At 37.2% G+C, this 21634-nt stretch overlaps 2 protein-coding genes across 7 annotated transcripts in view; one reads left to right on the top strand and one right to left on the bottom strand.

The window, feature by feature from the left end:
- Window positions 1-3327, top strand: part of CNTRL (centriolin) — a 90330-nt gene extending 87003 nt beyond the window's left edge. For 5 of the 6 annotated variants that reach the window (XM_028493573.2, XM_028493574.2, XM_055086997.1 and 2 more), the window contains 2 exons: window positions 708-791; window positions 1058-3327. In XM_028493573.2, the coding sequence (XP_028349374.1) occupies window positions 708-764 (57 nt within the window). In that variant the 3' untranslated portion in view covers window positions 765-791; window positions 1058-3327. Of the gene's footprint in view, window positions 1-707; window positions 793-1057 lie in introns of those variants that run through there. The other variant, XM_055086996.1, reaches the window with a different exon arrangement.
- Window positions 3328-3448: 121 nt separating this feature from the next.
- The window catches only part of RAB14 (RAB14, member RAS oncogene family), a 25155-nt gene continuing 6969 nt past the window's right edge, over window positions 3449-21634 (bottom strand). The window contains exons 2-8 of the mRNA XM_007123620.4: window positions 18698-18756; window positions 17528-17581; window positions 15828-16005; window positions 10612-10678; window positions 7100-7187; window positions 6720-6750; window positions 3449-5732 (exon numbers count right to left, since the gene is read on the bottom strand). Coding sequence (XP_007123682.1) covers window positions 5555-5732; window positions 6720-6750; window positions 7100-7187; window positions 10612-10678; window positions 15828-16005; window positions 17528-17581; window positions 18698-18749 — 648 coding nt within the window. The 5' untranslated portion in view covers window positions 18750-18756 and the 3' untranslated portion in view covers window positions 3449-5554. The remainder of the gene's footprint in view (window positions 5733-6719; window positions 6751-7099; window positions 7188-10611; window positions 10679-15827; window positions 16006-17527; window positions 17582-18697; window positions 18757-21634) is intronic.

Below are 21634 nucleotides of genomic sequence, written 5' to 3'. Positions count from 1 at the left end.
GATGGCTAACAGCTACCATCTTGTGTGCCTACTGTGTGTGTGTGTGTGTGTGTACTACTGAACACTTAACATATATTATCTCATTTACATCCTGGGAAGTAGGATTTATCCCTCTATATAGATAAGGAAATTGTATAAAATGAAAAATGTCAAGGTCACAGCAAAAGACAAAACCAGGACTTAGAGGGTAATCTTTCTTGACCACAGAGTGGTATATTGTACGGTTGAGCCACAAGAACGTTCAAGGCCAGTTGCATCTTTAATAGACACACAGCTCGCTCATTAGCAGCAGAGCCAAGATTTGAATGATTACCTTAAAACCTTCCATGGTAGGATCCAAGTCAGATACAGGCCAAAACCATCATGGGCCTCAGGGCAGGCCTTGAGGAACAGTGTGTCAGAGGCACAGAGCATTGAAGAGTAGATGACTCTGGAGGTAAGAGATCCCAGAATAGTGGGAGATGAGTAGACAGGGGTTTGGGGGCCAGGTTAAATTGTTAGTTCATGGTGGCAGCCAGAAGAGTTCAGGTGCTCTAAATCCAAGAGTAACAGAGGAATGTTTGAGGCACAATGAGTAGAGGTGAGTTTGTTAGAATTATTTTGGACTCTGGAGTCGTAATCTAGGTCTACGTGGGATAAAAGTCTGAACTAGGTTGGAATTAAGAGACTGGCTTCTGAGCCTAATGTTTTATCTTCCTTCGTTTCAGAGCTCCTTCCAAGTTCTACAAGGTCCGTCACAATCACTAGACAATTACCGACACTGATGCCATTCCCAGCCTCCTGCTCACAGGGTACATGTTACAAAGAGTTCTTTTAACCTGCACTTTCAATTGGAAGATCTTGAATTCTAGTTTATCATACAGTCTTAAGAAAAGTAACCTTCTGACTTTTCTCTTGGATAATTTCGTACGGTGGTTCATCTTAAAACATTTTTCCGAAGAGGTACTCAGTATATATTTCACCTGTTAGCCATGATGCTATCATTTAATTGTTAATCTAGTTAAAAACTGTTTTTACTGTTGCAAGGGTTCATCCTGACTTTCTCCTCTTGTTGTAGGAAAAGAGCGGCTCAGCCAGATGGAGGAAAACTGTCTTGCATAAATATGAGGAAATAACTTTTCTACCTTTCCCACTACCTCACCAACTTCATAATTAGAATGCCACTTGCTTTTTATCACGAACCAGTGAATTCAAATGCTGAAACTCCACTTGTACAATTACCGTCAGGGTTTTTATAAGTCACTTGTACATATGGGAACAACTGTACACAACTTAAACCAGGGTCCTAGATGGCTGAGGGTTTTTTCACTTTGAAATGATTATAAAACCAATACTGACTTGAATCTATAAACTGGTAAAATCTATAGTTAGGTTAAAAAAAATGTACTTAAGCCCCTCTTCATTGATAGTGCCAAGTTAATTTTGGATTTTGTTTAAAATCTCTATTCATATAAAAGATAAAGTAAATTTGGGTCTGACATCTGACTTTACACTTCACATATCTACAGTTAAGCCATAAAATTTTTACCTAAATGTCAGTCTTTCAAGTGATTTTCCATCTCTGCCTGCAGGTTGAAATATGTTGTACCTATCAATGAATATATTTCATCACTTGAAAACATCTGTTATAAAACTACTATATATACTTCAGGTGCTTTTCCTTAACCAAAAATATTCTGTGGTAGAAAATTAGGAGAACTTTGGACTTTGGAGAATCTGACCCAGTGGTAAATTCAAATTGTGTTCAGACTTTGTTTTAAAATATCCCCAAGGACTCTTCTAGGCCCCCGTTTCAAAATATCCCCAAGGACTCTTCTAGGCCCCTATACAGCTTTTGAACCATAACAGGTATTATATACCATGTTACTATACACAGTATAGCACAGTGAGTAATCTCTCACCACCTACTGAGGTTTATATTCCTAAAAAGTTGTTTGGCTAGAGCTGGACCATTAAGATATGGAGATATGGGATAGGGACTTCCCTGGTGGTCCAGTGGTTAAGACTCCACGCTTCCACTGCAGGGGGTCGCACAGGTTCGATCCCTGGTGGGGGAACTAAGATCCCTCATGCCACGTGGCACAGTCAAAAGAAAAAAAAAAAAGATACGGGATAAATACAATTAAAGACAATGAAAATGGCATAAAATTTATTAACACACATTAAGTTCTAGAAAACATCTACTTCCAAAATAAAACTGATTTGGTAGTTATAGTCTTTGTTTCATTTTCACAAGTCTTAGCAAAATGCTTAAAATCCTGGCCTAGCCACAATTACTGAAATCCTTCAAGGACACAGTTTCCTGGTCTGTCCATGTGCTGAATGAGGGTAAAATATTTTCTTCCTAAACTGCCACATGAACCCTCTCTATATTCCCACATGAACAGGAATCATTTGGTCTTCTGTTAAGGGGAGTGAATTGAGCCACACATTTATAAGAAAAGAGAACAAACACTTAAAACGTGTGGGGGCTTCCCTGGTGGCGCAGTGGTTGCGCGTCCGCCTGCCGATGCAGGGGACGCGGGTTCATGCCCCGGTCTGGGAAGATCCCACGTGCCGCGGAGCGGCTGGGCCCGTGAGCCATGGCCGCTGAGCCTGCGCTCCGCAACGGGAGAGGCCACGGCAGTGAGAGGCCCGCGTACTGCAAAAAAAAAAAAAAACGTGTGGGCAAAAAAAGTTCCCAAAACTATAGTCTTCTGGAATTAGAGGTGAGGTAATTAACGTGTAAAGCCAAACAAACACCCGGTTCCAAAAGAAAGACATCTTTCCAAAGAAACTTTACTACCTCTAACTAGTATTATGAAACCACCACCAACAGCCCCCCACCACCCCCCCCCCAAAAAAATCAAAGTTACTGCATCAAACACTTTATTGTCCATGAAAAATACTTGAACATCATACTGGAATGTCTAACGCATAGAGTACTGAGCACCAATTACTAGTCAGGAGGGCCTCATAGGTGCAAGGGCAACGAGTAACCCAGAAAAGCAGGTGACCACACAAGTAGTAAGCTCTCCATGGATTAAAAATTAAAAGAATTTCACATTCTCTCCAAAGTGTACTTGCCCAGTGTCTGGCACAAGATATTACAATATGACAATTTGCTTCTCTATTTTTGAGCACCCAAGTTTATTACAGGGGATTACACATGCAAATAACAGAATTTGGCCCCAAGTACAGTCAAGGGAGAACACTATCAGCCACCAAATGTGCTGATCTCACACTGAAAAAGGTTGGAAAACACTGCAAGTACGATCTGAACACAAGGAGAAGACTGTAGCTCAATTACTGGGTGATGTGGATTTATACGCTACTTATGCAGACTTTTCTTTTTAAACAAAAAGGACAATTCTGAAATAAAAACTGGCAACTTATGCCAGATAACTGCCTGAAGAAAACATGAAATCCTGTTATAATTCAGAAAATAATGCAAACAATTTTAATTTAATCTAGATACAGGTACTTTATTTACAAATATTTAGATTAATAGCATTTTGTTACATCAAAGGAAGAGTACAGCAGTCTGAATAACTCCTGTCACAAAAACAATTAAGACCCACTGTAACTAACTTTGGGAAATCAGGGTACTGCACCTAAACAAGCCGCAGTCTTTCGTTTGTGATTGCTACCTTATATCCCAATGGGTGGTTTGTTTGTTTTGTTTTTGTAAATATATACACACACCAGCAGGTCATGGTCCCTGGGCAAGTCCCTTGTGATGCAACAGTGTAAGCAAAATGGATCACTGTTAAGTCTTTAACAGAGTACACTGATCTACTCCAGGTATCTTGTTTTTTAAAAAGTTAAAGAAAGGTGAGTCCACAAATTAACCAAATCCTATTTTCTGCACATTCCAGTTTTGGCTTTTATTTAACACTGACTATACAATACTCTGGTACTACCACATGTTTACAACCCAGAAAGCTGTATTTTTTACGTTAGTGTCTATAAATAGGGATTTAAAATGTGTATTTTAAACACAACAGTTGAGCTGAGAGTGCGTTGTATAAGAATATACTGAGGTTTACCTATCCTACTTCAAGTAACTTCTCAGTTCCCAGCCTGAACCGTAAACTCAATTAGAAATCAATCAACAGAAGTAAAGAACTTGGTAAAACATAAGTTTGCTTTCTAAAGAAATAAAAGATTGTTTCCCTTGCAATACAGTATTCTGTCAGTGGCCAAACCATCTAGTGCAAAGTAATAACTTACTTTGTATCAGCACAAATATTGGAACACCGTTAGAAACACTTTCCCCTTTACAAAACAATTTATGCCAACATGACATAAAATAGCCCCTCATACTAAGAACACAGGGGATATCTTAGATTATTTCACTGTAGTGTTAAAAATGCACAATTTAAAATCCCTTAACAGCAGACCTGCAGTTCTGGCTGTCTGGTTCAGAATCTCACCATTCCAAGAAGATACAGGTATAAAAGCTTAAAATGTGCAATAATAAACCCAGCCTTTTTTCTTTTTCTATATAGTAAGGCAAGAGATGCAGCCTGTAATGCAAAACGTTTACAAAAAGAGAAAAGCAGGTTAGCAGATTATTGATTGCACAAGAACAGTTAAGAAAATCAGCAGGTAAGCCACAGTGCAAAGATGGAACAGAATCTACTAGTGTTAATCCTCTCACGCCAGGAGCTCCTTCCAGCATAATGTCCCCAAACACTGCCAGCACCAAAGAGTGGAGCCAGTATATCCTGTGAACTGCAGTTGTGTCTATTTCCTTATGTGAAATGGAAGGGAGTAACATAGTCACATATAGGTCATACTGTACAAACTGGTATTTTATACTGTTCCAATGCCAGTAATCAATTTATTTTCTTCATTAAAATAATATACACAGAATGTACTGTTAGTTCGGTTCCTTCAAATTTTATACATATTTACTTTCTGCTAAAGAGAAAAAGATAAAATGGTGTAAAAAAAAAAGGATAAAGCTATTAATTAAGCACAAGAGAAAAGATAAATGGATATTTTCCCTGTGCAAGGCTAAGACAGAAGCAAACCGCCTCAAGAAAAATGCCACCCACACAACAGGGAATTTATCCAACAAAAACAAAAGGCTTTAAAGGACCCCTTCTCTATCATCAGAAGTCATTTCACAGCAATAAGCTTATGGGTTATAACAGACATACCTGAACAGTTAAAAATGGGAAGAAAGGCTTACGATATCATCAAATTAAACCGTACAATGAGACAAAGCCTTGCCAAAAAGAGGGAGGGGTAAAACTCAAGTCCAGCATCAGTGCTCAGTTTAAATCATGTATTGGTGACATACCTATCACGAGGACAATCAAGGGGGGAAAAAAGTCTAGATTTACCATGCAGAAGAGATTTATTACTCTACTTGCCTTTGATAACCTGATTACATCTAGTTGTTTAGCAGTTTAGTATTGTGTTAAACTGTTTTTACAACAGAGTTGTTTTTTCTTTTTAATTAAACCCAGTAAGATGTACAGAAGACAATGAGGCAGTAAGTAAAAAGTACTGCTTCCAACAGACAGAGGTGAAAGGTCAAATGAGAGCCACGGCAAAGAGGTCACTAGCAGCCACAGCCTTCTCTCTGGGGTTGGGGTTCACTGGTTAGCCGGCCTCCCTGTGGGGCTGAAGGTTTGTGTTGTACGCCAGACTCGGCAGCATTCAGATCCAAGCTTCCATCCTGAATGTTCTGATAGATTTTCTTGGCAGCCTCAAGGAAAGCATCTTCTACGTTCTCTCCCCTAAGAGGCAATCGACAACTTTATTGGCGAGCCACAGCTTTCTACGACAGATAGAACATTATACACTGACCTTTTGCTAACCTTTAGTCAACTGGTATGGTGTCTTCAACTCAGCCACTATCATCTAATAAGGGACTACCAGAAGACTGAGCTAAGAGAACAACATGGGAAGATATTTTCTGTGGAAAGCATATAAACAATACTAACAGCTCTTTCTAGAAACCCTATTTGAAACTATGTGCTCTAATCATTAAAATGCTATATATTAACATATAACAATAATTAAGACAGGCTGTTATAGTGGGTATTCCAAACAGAAATGAAGTTATCTCCAAACATATGCAGAACAGTATTCCAGGATTTGTATGGTCTGATTAGCCAAGCATGAACTGTACTGTTCTTATCATGCTTAGCCACGTTCACACTTGAGTTCATCTCCCTTAGGACTAACAGTACAGATGAGGCTAAACAAAAAGGGGCTAGCTTCTCACCACTGCAAGGAATTTTTGGCTTAGTAAATGAACTATGACAGCAGTCCTGGGGTTCTATAATGAACATGGAATAACAATTAGAAAATGTTAATTATGCTTCTGATTATTCTTAGACATTATTTCCTTAAGTCATGCTTTTTACTATAAGAAGAAGCATTAAATCAACAGGTTGACCAACCTTGAGTCCAAGATGCCAAATTCAACCTTGGTTGTAAAAGTCAAACACTTCTGAAATGTTAACACAATTTCATTTATTAACCTGGCTTACCAACGGGTATAAGCAAGGTATAATATTTTAGGGAAAGTAACAAAAAACATCATTTTGAAATGTGAAACAGGAAGCAAAGGCATGTTTGCTGTTTTCCCTGCCATAAGCATTACACATTTATATATTATACATTACATGTATATACATTATACATTTCTTAATATATGGTTCTACTTTGAGAAATTTGAATGTAATTAAAAATGATCTACTAATTTTAGCTATACTTACGTTTTTGCACTTGCTTCAAGGAACAATAAGCCTAAAAATAAAATTCAGACTATGAAGGATATTTCGAATTAACTTTCACAAGGACACTCTCTTCAGTAACATCTGAATAAAAGTTTCCCAACAGCTTTCAGTACTCCTTCTATAGTATTTTATGAAAGACTGTATGAGTTTGAGATGGAGGGAATCTTTACATCTGTCATTAAATAACTCTACTGCCCCCAAATAGAAACACATTTTGTTATTTCCTCATTCCCAGATTTGAGCAGTTTGCATTTTTAAAAAACTGTCTAATAATCTGCATTGTCAAAATCCCACCTATCCCTAGAAATTCTCCCATGTGTGACCCAAAAAAGCCATTAAAAGTCTTAAAAGAAACCCACCATTTTCTTCAGCAAACTGTTTGGCTTCTTCATATGTAACATCTCTCTGTGCCTCCAAATCTGCTTTATTTCCTATGAGAATTATTACCTAGTTTGTGACCAAAAGAAAGACATCTTAAAACAAAAGAAACCATTTAAATCAAACATGAAAATTCTGAAATCTAAAAATCTTGAAGAAAAAACAATTGGGTCTAAAAAGGAAACGAAATACTAGCAATTAATGATCCATCAGACAGAACTACAGAATCATGAAGTAGTATTAGTATGAAGAGGGATGTCAGCAATCACCTAGGCCAGGGGTTGACAAACTTTCTGTGAAGGGCAAAAAGTACGTATTTCAGGTTTGTGGTCGCTTTGCCTATACTTCTTTTTTTTTTTTTAAACAACACTATAAACACGTAAAAACCAGTCTCAGCTCTCAAGCCATTTAAAAACAAAACAGTGGTGTTTTATTTTTGTGTGCCTGAAACACATCTGGTCTAGGCCAAAGATAATGATTTATCTGAGTAAGACTACTAAGGGTCCATGGACAAGCTCCAGGGTATCTGTGAATATACTGAAATTAAGCACAAAATGCTGTAAACAAGGACATTCCCTGGAAGAGAAGGTCTGTGGCTTTCATCAGATTTTCAGAAGTTCCCGGGACCCTCAAAAAACTTTACAACTACTAGTTCAACTTCTCAGGCTACAAGTAAGGAACTTAATACTCAAATAAGGACTTGTCAAAGGTCACTCAGTGAGTCAGTGGTAGGTGGACATTAGAAGTCAGGTAGAAAACCCAAACTGTGACCATCAAATACTGTCCTCCCCTACACTATCCCTAGGCTGGACTAAGTTTGTAGCAACTGATAACAAATGACTGTATATCCATGATAGAGGACAATGGAGGTGGGAGGACGTATATGCAGTGGGTTCAAATTCAAGGCAAAATATTATACACCTATACCCACTCTGGAATCATTTATACCAGTGAAGTTAGGCTGAAGTTAAAGGCTGCTCTGAAAAGCTCTAAGAAAAACGTGTGCAGCCTTGGGAAACAGGGCTTCGGCCTTTACTGGAATGAGCTGGGGGATAAACTGTCTCTACCTATGTATTTTTTGACACCAACTAGCAACTCCCCCCCCATCCCCACTTTTCCCCTTCAGAACAGATGTGGTAATCCAGATACAGATACTTTAGAAATGGACGGTTTCAACTAAAAGGGACTTCCACCATTAACTTTTTTTCATGTGAAATTTCAGGCCCCGGCTGTCCTACTTTTAAAAAATGCTGTTCATGAAGTATAACCATTTTGACCTAATATAAACCTTCAGCAAGTGAGCATTCTTCAATCAGTGTGGACAAGTGCCCACTGAGGAGAGAAAGAAGTTTTCATATATAGTCCACTAGTCTTCTAAAGAATAAGGCAGTAACACTTGAAAAAGGAAATCAATTTTTCAAAAAAATATCAAAGTTGGTCAAGTCACGACGGCTTAGTAGTACAGGGCCATTACAACACAGGTGCTCAAAGCAAGAAATGTTTGCTTAAAGGAAACACTGTTTGCTCTCCATTCCTTAAGAATTTCCAAAATGCTTCCCATCATCATGAAAGGGGAGGCATAAAGTGGCATGCTACCAAGACAGAGGTACAAAATATACCACCAACAAAATGAGAAAGTATTTAACTTCCACACAGAAATCAAAGGCAACGTTACAGAAAATGTAACGTTTGCACTGGACCTTAAGAGATTTTCTTTTTTCTAAAGATCCGGTAAGATTTTAAGACGCATAAATGAGGCAGGAAGGACACGGCTAATATTTTTATTACACTCCTCTAAGGACCCTGTACAATAAGTTGTTTTCTTGCTGTTTTTAATATTTTACCAATACCTGACCATAACTATAGAACCACAAAAGCTTACAGAAGAGGGGTCCTATATACCCTTCACCAAGCTTCCCCAATAGTAGCATCTTACATACTTACTGTACACTCTCAAAACGAGGAAAACTGACATTGGTACAATCTAGAGTCCTTACTCAGATTTCACCAGTTTTACAGGTTCTGGGGTGTGTATAGTTCTATGCAATTTTATTGCAGGTATAGATTTGTGTCATCACCATCAGGATACAGAACTGTTCCATCACTTCAAAGAAACTGCTTTGTGCTGCCCTCTTTATAGTCAACTCACACTAACACCTTTCACCCCCATCGCTAACCCCTGACAACCACAAATCTGTTCTCCATCTCAATAATTTTGTCTTTTTGAGAATGTTTTATATAAATGGAATCATACAGTATGTCATCTTTTGAGACTGACTTTTTTTCATTCAGCACAATGCCCAAGATCTATCTAATGTGCTGCATTTATCTACAGTTCATTCCTTTGTATGGCTGGGGAGTATTCCATAGTATGGACGTACCAGATTGTTTCACCATTTACCTGCTGATGGCCATCTAGGTTGTTTCCAGTTTTTGGTTATTGCAAATAAAGCTGCTGATGAACATTCATCTATAGATTTGTATGTATACCTACAGAGGGTTTAATGTGATAATGGAAAGTTCCAGACACAGTCCCTGGCATAACAGGCAAACCATGTTAACTGACTATCAATATAATTAAATTGCTGTTCCCTGATGAAAGCCAATCTTACCACTGATTACATATTTACTAAACCAGGCCACTGCCAGGTGCTGGGGTACAAAGCTAAGTGAGACACAGGCCTCTCTCTCAGAAAGCTCAGAGTCAGTCACAGATCTGTGCTTTTCCTCACTTGTTCCTGGAATACCCTCAACAGAATCTACTGAAACCTTTTTACCCCTCAAGTCCCAGCTCAAACACCTCCTCTGTAAAGCTAGTTTCTCCAGATGGCACTGCTCATACTGGGTCCTCACCACCACCACCAAGCACTACACCAGTAACTCTATTTCTAACCCATATTCCACTCTGCTTTTCAGTATAGTTATCTGTATACCCACAGGTAATCTCCCTGCTAGACTATAACCTTTTATGGGCTAAGGACCCACATTCATTTTTGTATATTGCAGAGTCTAGCATGGTGGCTATGAAAACCTCAATAAATAAATATCTTCTCAGACTGGCTAATTTTTTAACGCATGCAGAACTTTTTATTTTTAATAGAAATTTTATTGGGACTTACATGCAGCTGTAAGAAATACAGAGATTCCCTAGTACATTTTGCCTAGTTTCCTCTAATGGTAACATTTTATGAAACTAATGCAGATTAAAGTGATAGTTTCAGATTTCAGAGTCTCCACTTGACATGAGATCACCACCCCACTCATAACTTTCATTTTTTTTTAAACCACAAACATGAACAAAAACCAAGTATAAGATGCAAAACCCGGCATAATCCATATTTGAAAAGAACGATTTTTCTTCAATTAATTTCAGAATAAAGATTCTCTCACTCTTAGTACCCAAATACAAAAAAAGCCCACTTAGCAAATGGCTTTCCTTTCTGGGTCAACTTAGATCTTAAGTTTTCTGTATAATAGATGTCATTTAACTTACAGTATTTGGATTGGTGAGATTCCTTGCATCTGTCAACCAGCTGCTTAAGTGATTATATGTACTTCTTCTGCAAAAATTAAAGTTTACATTTGTGACTGCCACAGATGCCATTTCAACAGAAAAAAAAAAAACTTCAACAAATATTTTAAATATACACTTTAATCAACAGATCCTAAAGTATTTTTGATTTGACTAGATTGTTACACTAAAGTACAACTGTGGAATGCAAACATATACTTTTCAAAAATCTAGGAAAACCTATTATTTTTAAATAAATAACTCGATAGCCAGCAGCTTTGCTAATTACTTACAGGTCAGGAGTAAATTTTTTACATTTAAAAGAACATCCATAAACAGACCAATAAGCAAGCAAGGAACAACTTTAAAAAACTGATGGAAAACAATTCTAAACTCAGAGTTTTAAAAATTGGCTTTAAAAAGACATTTAATACATTTGACTGGAAACTGAAGTCCCCAGGTATATCAGACAGTGAGTTTATCCTAACTCTGTACTCTTATTTACCAGCAGCTAAATCATTTGGGGATTCAGACTGCCTTATTTCTCCATTTTCTCTAACCCAAGAGTTTAAAAACTCATAGGCTCCTTTGCACTAGCCAAGTAAGATCTAAGATAACAAACAAATCCAAATAATTTACAATAATATACAGAGTATATACTATTACTATTAATTAGACTTTACCAAAAAGGTCAAAATTTTAAAAAATTTGGAGGTTAAAAATATTTCTGACTTCTAAGACTCACAGAACATTAATCTATCTTACTCATTTATCAGGTGAGGAAACAGAAGCCCATAAAGATTTTAATGATTTCAGAGCCAGGTGTAGAACCCTGTACACACACTGTGTCCTTGAAGTGTTTCGAGTTCAGCCTTGTGAATATATTCCATGATCTCCAGCTGCCAGTGCTCACATAAAATCTGATATTCCACACATTTAACCCTTTCCCAGTGAGAACTGAAAAGAATTCCTTACTCAGACTCTTTTTTCTGTGCTGTATTACATTATACACAAATCACCACCTAAATGTCAAAAAAAAGTCACATAAAAACTTTTTCCCCAATGCTTTAAAATTTTCTAAGCAAACAATGGTCAAATATAATTCTTAAAAAGCACAAGCCTTGGGACTTCCCTGGTGGCGGAGTGGTTTTAAGAATCTGCCTGCCAATGCAGGGGACACGTGTTCGAGCCCTGGTCCAGGAAGATCCCACATGCCGCAGAGCAACTAAGCCCGTGCACCCCAACTACTGAGCCCACATGCCACAACTACTGAAGCCCGCGCGCCTAGAGCCTGTGCTCCACAACAAGAGAAGCCACCGCAACGAGAAGCCTGCGCGCCGCAACTAGAGGAAGCCCGTGTGCAGCAACAAACACCCAACGCGGCCAAGAATAAATAAATATTTAAAAAAAAAAAAAAAAAGAAGCACAAGCCTTATCACTCTTTAATACTTGTAATACTAGCATACCTTGCTTTTACCCAACACATCTATCTTGCTTTGTGCACAAAACCTTACACAAGTCCAAAAATATTTATACTGATTTAGATCAATTTTAAAATGTCAAAGCTGGCAGCAAGAGTGAATTATAAACTGCCAACACTTTGGTAAACAGAAAAATCTAAACATCCTTTGTAAGTAGTATCAAGATCATGTAAACTGAATTATTTACATGTACATAACTTCTGCTAATGCTTTTGCTAACTGTCTCATTACTAATTTAAAATTCACCAACATACTTTCAAATCTATAGATATAATATCTCTCTATATATTGACCCAAATATGCATTAACTGGTGTTACTACTGCTTAAAAAAAAAAAAAAAGGTGCTAAAAGATCCCTAAATTTGGTGTGATGTTAGATATATCAAACAATTGATATAGCCAAACAAACTACCATGATAATCTATGATGTCAATTTAGGCAAGTACCCTGTGACAATCAAGAGTTAATGCTAATGGACTTGCCTGGTGGTGCAGTGGTTAAGAATGTGCCTGCCAATGCAGGGAACACGGGTTCAAGCCCTGGTCTGGGAAGATCCCACATGCCACGGAGCAACTAAGCCCGTGCGCCGCAACTACTGGGCCTGTGCTCTAGAGCCCGTGAGCCACAACTACTGAGCCCATGTGCTGCAACTACTGAAGCCCACGCGCCTACAGCCCGTGCTCTACAACGAGAAGCCACCGCAATGAGACGCCCGCGCACTGCAACGAAGAGTAGTCCCTGCTCGCCGCAACTAGAGAAAGCCTGCCTGCAGCAACGAACACCCAATGCAGCCAAAAATAAATAAATAAACTTTTTAAAAAGTGTTAATGCTAAGAATAAAAAGTATTACTAAAGCAGACTGTGTGTGTGTGTGTGTGTGTGTGTGTGTGTGTGTGTGTGTGTGTGTGTGTGGTACGCAGGCCTCTCTCTGTTGTGGCCTCTCCTGCTGCGGAGCACTGGCTCTGGACGCACAAGCTCAGTGGCCATGGCTCACGGGCCCAGCCGCTCCGCAGCATGTGGGATCTTCCCGGACCAGGGCACGAACCCATGTCCCCTGCATCGGCAGGCAGATTCTCAACCACTGCGCCACCAGGGAAGCCTGCAGAGACTTTTAAGTTTGCAAAATGTCAGTGATTAATAATTGAAAAAAAAAAAAAGGAAAAAAAATCAGTGTCATAGCTGCCACATCAATGTTGCTATGAAGTATCACTTTACCAAGAAAAAGTACCCATCTAAAACTTGAAGTACTATTTTTTTTTCCAGTAACAGTTTTATTGGGATATAACAAACATCACAAAGCTCATCCTGTTAAAGTATACAATGTAGTGGTTTTTAATATATTCACAAATTTGTGGCATGATCATCACTCTAATTCTATAACATTTCATCACTCCTAAAAAGAAACTCTGTACCCACTAGCACTTACTCCTCATCCCCTGGCAATCCACTTGCTGTCTTTATGAATTGGCCTATTCCAGGTATTTCATATAAATGGAATCATACAACAAGTGACTGTATGTGTCTGGCTTTTTTCACTTAAAATGTTTTCTAGGTTCATCCACTTTATAGTATGTATCAATGTTTCCTTCCTTTTAATGGCTGAATTATATTCCACTATATGGATATACCACATTTGTTTATCCATTTGTCAGATGATGGGCATTTGGGCTGTTTCCAGCAAAGTACTTTTGATGACTTGAATAGACACAATTTTTCTCAAAAGCAGTTACTATGCTTAAAAGGTATGTTTAAAAGCAAAATATATACATGTATCAAATGATCTTAAACTTATACAATCTTCTACGTTGACTGTATCTCAATAGGCTGGAATTAAAAAAAGAACACACAGAAAAAGCAGAACAAACTACAACACTATAGATAGATACACTTAAGCACACATCACCATATTTAAATTTTATTAATAATGAATGCAGGGCTTCCCTGGTGGCACAGTGGTTAAGAATCCTCCTGCCAACACAGGGGACACAGGTTCGAGCCCTGGTCCGGGAAGATCCCCCATGCAACACAACTACTGAAGCCCATGCGCCTAGAGCCCATGCTCTGCAAAAAGAGAAGCCACCACGAAGGGAAGCCTGCACACCGCAATGAAAAGTAGCCCCCGCTCGCCGCAACTAGAGAAAGCCCACGTGCAGCAACGAAGACCCAACACAGCCAAAAATAAATAAATAAATTTTTAAAAATAATAATAATGAATGCAGTTTTCAATTATGCAAAGTCTTCAGGAATGCATCCCTCATAAAAGGATGTCTGTACAGATGGCCAGGTTCTTTAACAGTCTTCCCACAAAACTATTTACCAATTGTCTGGCTCTAGTGAAGAGCATTAAGGCTGTTTCACTCTGTTTTGCCCTGAGACCACCCAATTCTAGAATTTAGTAAAAGTTCAAGCACTATAATTATAATCCTCCACTATTTTTATTCTAAGGCAGCATTTTCCAAAGGGTGTTCCTCAATAAAATAACCTTAGAAAACACCAAATTAAACAAACTTAAAGAGTTCCTTTACTACAGAACTTCTCAAGGTCCTATAATATGCTAATGTGACTCTTCAAGAGGAAACAGTGTAAAGCATTTCCCAAAAGGAAATAACTTGAAAGTCTATCACTTGGTCCCACTCACCAATTCCTACCCCCCCAGAAAGTGAGGCAGGAGTCACACTGATTTAGACTGGCACTTTGCATTAACAGGAAAGGTGATCCAGTTCATTTTCTAGCTTACAATAGATAAACAGCACAGAGTTTAATGAAGTGGCACAGTATTCCAAAGTCAAACATTTAGGATCCAGTCTTGTTAGTTTGTATCAATTGCTTTGAGTTTCCAGAAACAGAGCTGAAATAAATTTAATCTTGCTACATGAAGTATCATGAGCTACTTCAATCCATTTTAGGACAAAAAAAGAATTTAAGTAAACAATAAAATACTTCAGATGCAAGTATGAGAACTTTTTATAATCTACCATGGTGGGTTAGCAAAACTACTTAATTCCTTGCTTGACCTTATTTTGAAAAGGTGTGGGGACTTCCCTGGTGGCGCAGTGGTTAAGAATCCGCCTGCCAATGCAGGGGACACGGACTCGATCCCTGGTCCGGGAAGACCCACGTGCCGCAGAGCAACTAAGCCCGTGCGCCACAACTACTGAGCCTGCACTCTAGAGCCTGCAAGCCACAAGTACTAAAGCCCGCACGCCTAGAGCCCGTGCTCCCCAAGAATATAAGCCTCTGCAATGAGAAGCCTGCACACCGCAACGAAGAGTAGCCCCTGCTCCCCGCAATTAAAGAAAGCCCGTGCCCAGCAACGAAGACCCAATGCAGCCAGAAATAAATAACTAGAGGCTGAATAGAGTAACTCCTCAAGATCTGCTTGCTTTTTCTACTGAAGTGAAAATATGTAGTGTAAAATATTATTTCACCTCAAATAATTCAACTGATACTGCTTTTCAGAACAGTATTCTTTCACTTGCTCCACCAGCATCTCCTGAAGTTTTTCTTCAGTCATACTCACTTTCAGAAAGGGAAATCAACATGTTATATCAAGTATTACACACAGCAATTTAGAGAAAAATCCATAAAACCCACATAAGCTCATTTACAGACACACAAACTATAGAATGCCTAAATCAATAAAAAAAAAAGAAACCGCACTGCCTAAAATAGATTTCTTTTTTCAAGTATAAAGGTTGAAAATTATTAATCTCTTACCTAGTGATATCATACACCATAAGTGCTCCCGCAGCTCCTCTGTAGTAGCTTCGTGTGACAGCCCTAAACCTCTCCTGTCCTGCTGTATCCCAAATCTGCAGTTTGATTTTTTGGCCACTAACTTCAATTATTCTTGTACCAAATTCAACACCAATTGTATGAGGACAGTCAGCCATAACTGTTAGGGAGGAAAAGAAATATAAGATTCCAACTTGCAGAAATCTTCAAATTAAGACCAGTGGGAAAATAATCCACTAGTAAATCAAATGACTTATTAATGCTTGTAGGCTATAAACAGACTAAAGCTTGCACTGAAAAAAAAAAAAAAAAAAAAAAAAAAATTAGCAAAAACCCAGAAGTAAGGGGTCACAGAGATGTGATTGGAACAAGGGTCAGCAAACTTTTGTAAAGAACCAAATAATAAGACTTCCCTGGAAGTCCACTGGTTAAGACGCTGTGCTTCCACTGCAGGGGTTGAGGGTTCGATCCCTGGTCGGAGAAGATCCTACGTGCCAGGGAAAATCCCTCATGCCGCGCTGTGCGGCCAGAAAAAAAAAAAGAACCAAATAATAAATATTTTAAGTTCCGTAGGCCAAAAAATCTCTGTCACAAGGACTGCATTCTGCTGAAGCACAAGAGCAGCCACAGACAATACATAAAAAAATGGGCATGGTTGCATTCCAATAAAACTTTATTTCTAAAAACAGCCAGTGACTGGATTTGGCCCACAGGTTACTGTTTGCTGACCTTTGGACTAAAAGAATCTGCTAATGAAAAAAAAAGATTTTAATAAACTCTTCATAATACCAACATTACACTATTTAGCCTTCTGACAATTCTTACACATAACAAATCAATCAATGGTTTTAGGACTCTAGTTTTTGGTCAAACAAATATTTATCTTGTAAAATGTTATCAATATCTCAAAGAAAGTCACCAAGTTTAATATATATTTATAATTATATATTGTCAAGTTATATATGTCTAATCCAATAGAACAATTTTATTAGTCCTTTCCTTATAATTAGTCCACTGAAAACCTAAACCCACTATTATTCTCTTCTACAGTAAACACAGACTGCTGGACATTTCATAAAATGTTACATACATTAAGCCAAAAAATGCCATAGAAATGATTTCAACTACTGGAAACAATTTCAACTATATTTAGCCTATCGGTTACATAAAATAAAATGCCCCCTTCCCCTACCACCCAAGATAGAGTAGCACACTTTGAATCTTCATCAGCCAGTCATGAATGTAGAAAGAATTCCATCTTAAATATTTCCAATCTATTATTATTTAGTTATTAGCAAATGATATATGAGCAAATTTCCCCCAATAAGATAATTTCTATAATGGAAAGTCAGAGAATAAAAAAAGGTTACTTAAATTTGACACTGTAATATGTTTTTATTTTTTATAGTATACATTTTTAAAATTTAAGTTTATATCATCAAAAAAATCTAAACAAGTCAATCAAGTTATTTATGACATAAAAAGTCAACACTCTATACATACAGGTATATTTCATTTTGTCTGCACCTATTAAAAAAAAATCACTTCCTAAAGACAAAAGTGCATATATAGGGAAAGGTTATATTTAATTGCAAAGAGTACACTGAAAATGACACTTTTTAAAAGGTAGGAAAGTGACAATAAAGAATTTACTAATGTTTTATCTTACATATTGAACTTACACTTTTTTTCTGTAAATTGATGAAGTAAGCAAGATTTTCCTACTCCCATGTCCCCTGTTTAAAAAAAAAGTTTCAAGTGGTAATTATATTTCTCAATTTTATACTCTTATAATTTTATACTCTTCAATGATTGCTATCCCCCTTTTACCATATCACATCACAAACTTCTGGGGCACTTAAAAAAGTTTTATTTCCATAATTTATAATGAGTTCAAAAGATCCTAAAGGTCAGTTTTCACTGTGATATATAAATTGACTATTCCCAACCTTCACCAGTGACAGAATTTGTTTACGAATTATGTTAATAAATAGACACCAGCTGGCAAAAGCTTTTTAACAGAGAAACATAGTATTTTTTACTTTGAACTATTTCAACTTTTTTTGTTTTTTTTTCCCTTAACCCATGCAAAAAAGCCAGAAACTCCTAGGAGTGACCAAAAGGGCAACATATAACAAATAGAAATAGTAAGTTTTGGAAGCTTGAGTCACTAGATCCCATCTTATCTCGTATTTCTTGTAGAATTCCACAGAAGAATGTACATCACATGAAAATCATAACAGAAGAGATATCATCTCTAACTGTACTAACAGTAATTTAACCTTTGATGAAGGAAGCATTACAATACAGTCACATAAGCTCAACATTAAACCAAACTGTTCTAATATGAATTAACAGAATAATATGTATACTTTCAACTGTGCTCTTAAAACTGTATCTGGATAAACAGCATTGTCTTAATTTGAGCTAAATCTCAAAACTTATTAAGAGAAAAACCACCATTATATTTTATGTATCTTACACAACTACTCTGAATCTTTATCAACTGTTGGAATCCACGAGGCTCTGAGAGCTTTAATGATATTTCTGGAATGTATCAGCACTCCTACAAAGTTAATCTCATTCCCAGTATTAACAAACTTCCAGGTAGCCCTCAAGAAAAACCAACATCACTTCAAAGGTACCCAGCTTTGTACTACAGAAGTACCCAGGGTCACAAAGCAAAAGGTACATCACTGGTACAAAAATAAACCTTATCAAAGGAGCTTTAATTTTGCAGTGAAAAAGAAAATCCTTCACTTCTTCTGGAGTACTACATTAAGTATTAGCATATAAATATTTTGCATTTTAACCTTCTTTGGAGAACAAGAGTATAAGTTAAATAAACTTACCAATAATAATATATTTAAAGATGTAAGAGTAGTTGTATGGTGCAGTTGCCATTGTGGCACTAAAAACAAAGAAAACTGTGTTACTTCAGAAAAAAAGTATACACAAGTCACCCAAGCTGTGTATCCTTTAAAGATATATAAAATAAAGCACAGTGATTATAAACAAAATGTTGGTTACAATATCAGAGCAAAACTGCATTTCCCAAAATGATCAAATGCACAAATTCACTTAGATGAACATGCTTTAACATTCTCATGTATTATGCCCAGAAATATAAGTATATAAAAACAATTCCAATATTTCACTTTAGGAAATACCCAATAAGAAATGCTACTCTGAAAAATTTCAAACAAGAAAATCTTTATAAGTTTAAGTTAAATAGTATCAACATTATAAATAGCCCTCCTCCCCCACTAAGTTCCCCATCCCTGTTAACTGATCAAGTGAATACTGATGACCTATTTGTTTAGAACTCTTTGATTTTACAATAGAATGTTATAAAAAGTAACCACCAACTTATAAACACAAAATAACCTTTTTACTCTACCTGAAATTATCAATTAGCATAGCATCCAAAGAGAGTAATCATATTATTTCTAAACCAAATAAATGTCAGAATTAGAACCACATGAAACTGTTCTTATAGATTAAAAAAAAAAGTCAATTATTGACAATTTCATATAGCTCAACCTAATATAGGATTTGAAGATTAACAATATACCAAATGCCTGCTATATATTATTCTAGGAGCTAAGAGGAATAAGGGCATATTGTGGTTGTAGAATTTGAAAGTTTGTTTATTAGAAGATATTCTTAAAGATCACAGCCCATTTCTTACCCTCAGAGAAGACTTAACCTGAAAAATTCTAATTTCTCTTCTACTTTTAATAACTTAAAAAAACCTCTCCAATTTATTCAAACAAATGCCTTGAATGTGTCAGACACTGTGCTAGGTGCTAGAGAAATAAGAGGTGAATTCTAATACTGGTAATAACTTACAATAAATTTTATTCCCCAATAAAAATGAAAGAAAAAAATTTATTCTCAAAGCAGTTTTCAGGGAACTCCCTGGTGGTCCAGTGGTTAGGACTGCACGCTTTCACTGCCAAGGGTCGGGATTCGATCCCTGGTTGGGGAACTAAGATCCCACAAGCCACACGGTGTAGCCAAAAAGCAATTTTCAACTTAAGATAAAAATTCTTTATAAATATGAAGGTTTAACCCTATTTTTAAAAAAATTTATTTCTAGTATTTTTTTAATCTGGATTTTACTGTTTTGGCCAACTGTCGCATACACAAGACAAGACATTTAATATGATTGGGGAAACTCATTTACTGAAATTAACACCTTACTGTATGTCATATTTCAAATAAAATTTCTAAGTAACTAATAAAATTTAACCTGTAGAAAAAGTACATTTTTAGAATAAGTGAATTATTGTTACCAGGGAAGAGGAACTTGTCAATTACAGTAAATTATTAGATAATCATTTCACACAGTATAGTTTTCCCACTTAGCTGTATGAACTACATTCAACAAAAGTGGGACATGATGTAACACATTTATAATCAGTCACATCACAGAAAACTCCCTTAACCAGTTCTTTCAGAAAAAAGTTTCTAGTTAAAGTAACTCTGATTCTGAACATCATACTAATTTGATTCCCTTTTTCCAGAAACAAGAATGAACTTGGTCCTGAGGCTCAAACTGGTCTGTATTATTTACTACATCTCTGAACCAGAGCCTAAGGACAAGGAAAAAAATAATCTCTCACAATAAAAATGATATTTAAAGGTTATTAATTTCTTCTTGGGCTGCATTTCTCTCAGGTTGTTCTCATCTAATTCATTTTTAACTCCTCTTTTAACTTCTTTTTCCCTATTCAAACTTGGGGGAAGGTAATTAGTCACCTTTAAATTACTGTTGCTCTCAAGCTCTCCCTCTTCTGATTTTCCTATTTCTTTTCTCTCTTCTAACTGAATATTGTAGCTGTACATACTTTGCTTCCCTTCATTTTATGTTAAAACTATGGCCTCTGGGGCTTCCCTGGTGGCGCAGTGGTTGAGAATCCGCCTGCCGATGCAGGGGACACGGGTTCGTGCCCCGATCTGGGAAGATCCCACATGCCGCGGAGCGGCTGGGCCCGTGAGCCATGGCCACTGAGCCTGTGCGTCCGGAGCCTGTGCTCCGCAACAGGAGAGGCCACAACAGTGAGAGGCCCGCGTACCACAAAAAAAAAAACAAAAAACAAACAAAAAAAAACCACTATGGCCTCGAACAATCCCAGTTTCTACTTGAAATGCTCTAAAGGCTAATTATGAAATTATAAACCAATTCTAGTTGTACTAATTTGTGTACCTGCTAATTATCACACAAGCATTAATTAAATATCTACTGAGATGACTAATTTTGAATTTTTTTTAATTTCCAAGCATTAACTAGTATAAACTATTTCCAAATAGAAGAGAATGATCCCTATTTCAGACTGAATACCAGCACCCTGCCTCCACCTCACTACACAATTTTCTGGTCAAGTTTCTTAAAAATTACAATAAAAATCCTAAAAGCAGAGTTAAAGGAGAACTACTCAAACTTACTAAGTTCAGTAGATAGGAAAGCAAAAATATCTAGCACTGTAGACACTAACACAACAAGTCCTCTTTTTATTATTCTAAGGTAAGGTACTAGTTAGGTTTAAATAGACTCCCATAGTTTATTGATAGCGTTCACTCAAAACCATGTATTTGCAGTAGAACCATGTTCAAGTGGCACCTCTTAACTATTAATTATGCTTAATACTGCTTTTTTTTTTTTTTGTGGTATGCGGGCCTCTCTCTGCTGTGGCCCCTCCCGTTGCGGAGCACAGGCTCCGGACGCGCAGGCTCAGCGGCCATGGCTCACGGGCCCAGCCGCTCCGCGGCATGTGGGGTCCTCC

Source organism: Physeter macrocephalus, chromosome 9, assembly GCF_002837175.3.
Source record: "Physeter macrocephalus isolate SW-GA chromosome 9, ASM283717v5, whole genome shotgun sequence".
Classification (NCBI taxonomy): Eukaryota; Metazoa; Chordata; class Mammalia; order Artiodactyla; family Physeteridae; genus Physeter; species Physeter macrocephalus.
This window is presented reverse-complemented; position numbering and strand designations above follow the sequence as displayed.